The 7429-nt window shown below is 36.0% G+C and overlaps 1 protein-coding gene across 1 annotated transcript in view; it reads right to left on the reverse strand.

Moving 5' to 3' along the window:
* Window positions 1-217: 217 nt before the first annotated feature.
* The window catches only part of LOC107754790 (gamma-aminobutyric acid type B receptor subunit 1-like), a 55154-nt gene continuing 47942 nt past the window's right edge, over window positions 218-7429 (reverse strand). The window contains exons 13-15 of the mRNA XM_016571377.1: window positions 6530-6657; window positions 1505-1633; window positions 218-346 (exon numbers count right to left, since the gene is read on the reverse strand). Of these exons, the coding sequence (XP_016426863.1) occupies window positions 218-346; window positions 1505-1633; window positions 6530-6657 (386 nt within the window). The remainder of the gene's footprint in view (window positions 347-1504; window positions 1634-6529; window positions 6658-7429) is intronic.

Genomic DNA, 7429 nt, shown 5'->3' on the forward strand with positions numbered 1-7429 from the left:
TGACGCATCGAATGATGCAATCAAAACCAGATTCTCAAGCCTCCTGTGTATAACCTCCCATGAATCACAGCAAGCGTCAGAAACAAAAGAAACAAACAAGGCCGTCTGCTGGGTGGAGATGGGGAAAATTGTGGGCCGCGAATCAAGGTAGCTTGTTTTTCTCCCCCCTTTCAGTTCGCCATGTCCCCGCTTGCATTTCCTCCCAGTTCCTCCAGGCTCACTTGTAGAGGAGCTGCAGTCGGCCGGGGTGGCAGCTGTTGCGGTTGATCTTGCCGTCGGGCTGGTAGAGGGTGGGAGGGAGGGAGTGGTTGTCGGAGACAGCGAGGGGGTATCCTGGTCTCCGCATCTGCACCAAACACACAAACACACCACACGAGGCTCATGTTGACAGAATATACCAGAATATATACAGTCGATATAAGCGAAAGGTAAGCAACAGGCAACAATAGAAATAATAAAAGTAATAAAAAACAAAAAATAACAAATCAAACAGTCAGCAATTATGAGTTCAAATAAAATTAGACTATACTTATTGAGTCATAGTGTTATTATCTTAGAAATTAAAACTGTTATTTAAAATTGTAATTTAATTTGGCATATGAGAGCCTCTTAGCAGTCCAATTAAAGAGTAATTCAGAGAGATCAGGTTCAAAATGTTGACTGATATTGCTTGGATTGCTCAATTCATTCTTCAGACTGAAAATGGATGGGTAAAGTGCATTGTGGGATACATTGTTCCACACATTTTCCCAAATGAAACAGGTGATCAGGGTGCAACATAAAGAAACATACTATGCATACAGCAAAAAAGGTCTGGAGCAGGGTTATTATTAACTAAAACTAGTTTGTTAACTGAAATAAAGCCGAAACAAAATATAACTATTAGACGAATAACTTGAATAAAACGAAAAATGGAAATGTTGTTTTGGCAACTAATTGAAATAAGCTGAAGAACTAATGTTACTAACTGGAATAATATGTAAAATATAAAAGTAAAAGCTAATTCAAAATATTAATAAAAACTGTAATAGTATAAAAATAATTCTTAAATAACACTGGTCTGGGTGTAGACGCAACATGTCGTCTTTCTCTGTACACATAGCAGCTCTTATTGGCTGTTGTGCAAAAGTACTTTATGTCTTTACTTTCATCTCTTCTTAAATAACACTGTTCTGGGTGTAGACGCAACATGTCGTCTTTCTCTGTACACATTGGCTGTGTGCAAAAGTACTTTATGTCTTTACTTTCATCTCTTTCATATTCTCCTGAGATGTGTAATAACACCTGTCTCCTCTGCTGACACTGATTACACCACATCTCAATAACATCGTCACTTAAGATTTCACGAGCAGACCGCTGAGAGAGATGCATATGTCACACATTTACACGCCTCTTTGATCACTCCTTCCCCTGCTCTAGTTATCCATCATTAATATTCATCACTGTAATGCAATATTTACATTAGTGCTCCTTCTTGTTTTCAGAAAATGATCTTCTGTTGTACCTTAGGGACGAAGAGGACAACCAGAGTGATGTAGACGGAGAAGATGATGGCCAGCGAGGCGAAGGCGAACGAGGCGTCCTGCTTAGACGACAGAATCATGGTGACGGGAGCCGTTATCATACACAACACCTGAAAGAGAGACAAAGAAGCACATATACAAGTGTCTTCAACTATGGATGTTTACATAACACTTTTCACCCCTCATTTCTTCAATTTGTCTATTGACAATGTCCAACAGTGTTGTTACTGTTAAGTAAAACTATGAAAAATATTGTTTCCAATAATTGAAATAATAAAATAAAATAAACTAAATTAAATCAAATCAAATTAAAACATTAATAATAAAATGTTAGATGAAAAAGTTCAACAAACAAAAATGAGAAATATTGCCTTAATTTGAAGTACTAAAATGACTAAAATTAAAAATGAAATAAAAATGAATTAAAGCCAAGTAAATAAAATGCATAGATAGAGACAGAGAAAGCTACTCTAATCAAATAATAATAAATACTATAATATTATATAAATAATACTAAAATAACAAATATCAAAAGAGGGTTCTGTCATTTCTTCTAAATTATGTTTTTGAACCAATGTTCTAAATTCTTGAATTATGAATCGCATAAATCATGCAATACATGTATTGCATTATAAATTAGATTTAAAAATGTTTTTGAATAAAATTACCAATTACATAGCTAGAATTTTATATATACTAAATACTAAATGCTAAATACAAATTTCTCAAATGATATTTACTTTGACTTTTCCTTATAAATGTTTACACAATAAATATTAAAATAGTTTCTAATTATTTCACAATTATAAATGCAAAAATAAATGATGAAGGCAATACAAGATCGTTTATAACGTGTTCATATAATAAAAAATGTCTTCTGAAGGCAGAGGAGAGGAGAACAGAAGCCAGGAGAGAAAGAAGCATGAATCAATAAATATTGATCATCAGTCAGTCATTTATCTTATCCAGGCTAACAAAAAGAAAATGTTGTCTGGCATCAACAGAGGTGATCTTTTTTTGCAGGGTCATTAGTTATTTGGACAGGGCAAAAAGTGCAAAGCAGTCTCTCTAAATCAAAGCGGTTTACAGCTGGACTCACAGCAGTAGCCTACGGCTTTCACAGAGCCCATTTGAATCACACCACGACAGAGCAGTAATGATGTATGGAAACCTGCACGCTTTTAGCTTAAAATGCATGGCAATGCTGAATAATGCAAACAGTAAGTGAAGTCTGAATGCAAAAGAGCAGCAAGCCGATCTTTAAAATATTTTCTTTCGTCTTCCAAAGAAGAATGACAGTCACATGGCTTTGAAACAACACGAGGGTGAGTAAATGATGACGGGATTTACAGTATGTCATTATTTAGTCATGCTCAAACCCATATGACTGTCAATTCTTCTGTGGAACACGAAAGAATAAATTTAAGATAATGAATATATATTGGCAGTTAAAGAGATAGTTCAGCCAAAACTGAAAATGAAAAGTTGTTTCAAATCCGTATGAGTTTATTTCTTTTGTTAAACACAAAAGACAATATTTTGAGTGTGGGTAATTGAACAGCTGCTGATCTCAACTGACTTCGATAGTATGGAACAAATAAATACTATGGTGACCAGAAACTGCTTGGTTTCCCACAGTCTTCAAAATATCTTCTTTTGTGTTCAACAGAAGAAAAAAAAAACAGGCTTGGAACAACTTGAGGAGTAAATGATGACATAATTTTCATTTTTGGGTGAATTATCCTTCAAAATACCATAAATGCATGATAAAAGTTAACATTCTAGCTTTGAGTGAGGGAAAAAAAACGAAATTGAAGTTGTTATTCACTGTTTATTTCCTCAAGTTTATTGTTGGGAGCACTATTCTTTTAAACTCACATGTTTATTATGAGCATATAAAGTATTTATGACTTATGTACGATATATTGTATGCATCATGTTTTAGTTGAACTATCCCTTTAATATACCAATATAATATGATATTTTGATTATTTACACTACTGTTCAGAAGTTTGGGGTCAGTGAGAATTTTTTGTTTAAAAAATAAACACTTTTTTCTTCAAATTGATCAAAAACAATTCATATAAAGGCTGTATTTTTGAACTTTCTATTCATCAAAAATTCCCCGGTGTTTACATTATTAATATTGATATTAATCAGAAATATTTCTAATTTATGACTTATGTACGATATATTGTATGCATCATGCAGAAATTGTTCTGTTATTTTACTGAGAGGAGGTTATTAATGGTGACCTGCCAATCAAATTAAACATAAAATTAAAATATTTATGTTTAATATTGTACATGGTCTCTTCCAAATAAATAACATTTGAAAAACCTCCATGCATTTGGTTTCTTGATTCGGGTGTCAAACTAGTCCTCAGAATATGAATTTAATAAATCGTATCAGTTTGCTGTGAACTGCAGCGCTCTTGTCTTTATTATTGTCCTCCAAGCAGCTGAAATTCTAAAAAGTGATGGAGTTCGTAATGGCATGGCAGATGGCATCTGAAATCATTTCTTTAGCAGAATGGGCATTTGCTAAGGGCCAGGAGTCGGCCAGTGACTTAGAAAAAAAGAGAGTGAGAGAGAAAAGATTAAAATGCAAAATTCGGCCCCTTGCTGATCTAAAGTCTCTCCCTCAATTTGAGCTTAAATTGGGTTCAGTGTATAATGGATAATCCTCGGAGGCCGAGATCAAGAGAGACACACTGCTTCAAATTAAAAGCTTACAATGAAAAAGCTGATGGACAAAAGCTTGGTGCTTTATTTCCAATCAACCTTCGCCATAGAAAACAGACCAAGTCTTTATGGCAAATGAAAGTAGATTCCCGGGTATTTAGCCTTCACATTGAGTGCATTATCAGCGTGGTACGCGCTGCTTTCCTGACTCGTGAGCCATGGGGCGGCAATGAAATGCTAAAGTGGAACAGACGAGATGATGCGCAAAAACAAACAACTTTCAACATTACTGAGGGACCACTTTACTTGAGTTTTCTAACTACTTTAGAGCTCCAGTCACGTCAAACTGACGAGCACGCTTATTCCCGGTGATGAGGGGAAACTCTCCCCCCCCTTTCCCTGTCCTCTGGAAAGCTCTGCGTCCCTGGACAGCATTCGAGATGGCAGGCTCAGACACTTCACTTCCATCAAATCTTGCAGAGCCACACACTGAAGAGCTCCAGGCATGTTCTTCCTGCTTATGAGTGTGTTGTGACACACAACAGCTCCAGACGGACACTGCGTCCAATTCACACGCCAACTTCCAACTAAGCTTGAGCAACGAAAGGAAAAAACCCACCACGGTGCTATTTCAGTCACGTCAGCTGAACAGTTCTACCTTTTAATTGGACAATATTTGGGTGACGACTGACATTTCAAATGTCACCCAAGGCGCACGATATCCTTACTACTGTACCTTTCTGGGCCTTGACCGTGTCAGTTGTGTTGCTGTCTATGGAGGGTCAGAAAGCTCTCGGATTTCATCAAAAATATCTTAATTTGTGTTCTGAAGATGAACGAAGGTCTTACAGGTTTGGAACGACATGAGGGTGACTAATTAATGACAGAATTTTCAGTTTTAGTTGAACTATCCCTTTAATATACCAATATAATATGATATTTTGATTATTTACACTACTGTTCAGAAGTTTGGGGTCAGTGAGAATTTTTTGTTTAAAAAATAAACACTTTTTTCTTCAAATTGATCAAAAACAATTCATATAAAGGCTGTATTTTTGAACTTTCTATTCATCAAAAATTCCCCGGTGTTTACATTATTAATATTGATATTAATCAGAAATATTTCTTGAGCAGCAGATCAGCATATTAGAATGATTTCTGAAGGATCATGCGACACTGAAGACTGGAGTAATGATGCTGAAAATTCAGCTTTGCATCACAGGAATAAATTATATTTTAAAATATATTACAATAGAAAACTGTTATTTTAAATATTTAAATATTTCACATTATTACCCTTTTTACTGTATTTTTTTGATCAAATAAATGCAGCTTTGGGGAACATCTTTCACAATCTCAAACTTTTGAATGATAGTGTAAATTACTGTGATAATATTAAATCAAGCCAAATCAAAGTCTCATCAAGTTTATGGGTTTAAATTTATTTATTTATTTTTTTATTTTTTTTTACAGTGCTTCAAAAACAATATACAACAATACCAAGCATATTTCACTGAGCTTTCATTTGTTACTACTGACTGTTGCTTGTCTATTATTTATCATCACCTTCTTGTCTGACCATTAAATCCTCAGTAAACACCGCTGGTGTAATGAAGGTCGCAGACAGGGGGTGCAGATTTAATTTAACTGAGTGTTTGCTAAAAACCAGCTCACTCTCAGATGATAATTTCAAGTCATTTCAAGCTCATTTGGCTTTGGATGTGACCAAAAATGGTGCTACCTGAGTGGGTGAGCTATTTACTATGTAAATAGTCCATCCATTTCCACCAGTTTGATGTATTCAGGCCGATGCAAACATGATAGGTGGACATTATCACACTGACAGGGTAATCAGTCAGTCGCAGGCGCTGCCTGCTCCCATGACTTTTACCTGCATCTAACCATTCATCCCTCACATCCACACCTTTATGATCTCACTGAGAACTCTGCTATATTTGGTTTGTTTTAGTTCTGTGCGATCAATTATTTTCTCATCCAGATGTCGTGAAAGTACACTACCGTCCATGCGTCCATGGACCAAATGCCCTAAATGGTTTATGCAGAGAAACTGTTATGACAGAAAGTATTTGTATGACAGGTCTGTTTACAGGCAGTTGTGCTCGTTTCTCAAGGACTTTGCCTGAAGAATACACTTGAGCAACGAAAGGAAAAAACCCACCACGGTGCTATTTCAGTCACGTCAGCTGAACAGTTCTACCTTTTAATTGGACAATATTTGGGTGACGACTGACATTTCAAATGTCACCCAAGGCGCTCTTAAAATGTCCAGAGGGATAAGTATAAAAAGACAAACAGACTCACAGAGACGTTGTAGATGGCCATCCCAACAGCTCGATGATCGTTTATTTTTTCAGTGGACACAGATTTGGTTTCATAAGCCAGAAAAATACCCAGAAGGAGCAGCAAACCCTTATAGCCATAAACGACACCTAAAAGACAAAACAGAGACAAAAATAATGAACAGGTTTTCAAAACATCCTTATCGTCCTTATCATTGTTCCTTCACAAATCACTTCAACACTCACTATTGATGGAGCCAATGTTGCTGCGTTGGGCCACTCAAACAAATAGAACAATATAGTTTATTTAGATTATATTAAAGGGTTAGTTCACCCCAAAATTAAAATTATGTCATTAATTACTCACCCTCATGTCATTCCAAACCTGAAAGACCTACGTTCATCTTCGGAACACAAATTAAGATATTTTTGATGAAATCTGAGAGCTTTCTGACCCTCCATAGACAGCAACACAACTACCACCACGTTCAAGGCCCAGAAAGGTAGTAAGGACATTATTAAAATAGTCCATGTGACATCAGTGCTTCAACCATAATTTTATGAAGTTTTACGCGTTCACAAGAGTACCACAACGCATGCATGTGATGCTGCTGACGTGTTGTGCACGCATGCGTCATGGTACTCTTGTCGAGGACACGGAACACGGAAGAGAAGAAATTATTGCATAAAATCATTATGTTTATTTTCTTTTGCACAAAAAATGTATTCTCGTAGTTTCATAAAATTACAGTTGAAGCACTCATGTCACATGGACTATTTTAACGATATCCTTACTACTGTACCTTTCTGGGCCTTGACCGTGTCAGTTGTGTTGCTGTCTATGGAGGGTCAGAAAGCTCTCGGATTTCATCAAAAATATCTTAATTTGTGTTCTGAAGATGAACGAAGGTCTTACAGGTTT

Source organism: Sinocyclocheilus rhinocerous, unplaced genomic scaffold (genome assembly GCF_001515625.1).
Source record: "Sinocyclocheilus rhinocerous isolate Xijiao unplaced genomic scaffold, SAMN03320098_v1.1 scaffold21, whole genome shotgun sequence".
NCBI lineage: Eukaryota > Metazoa > Chordata > Actinopteri > Cypriniformes > Cyprinidae > Sinocyclocheilus > Sinocyclocheilus rhinocerous.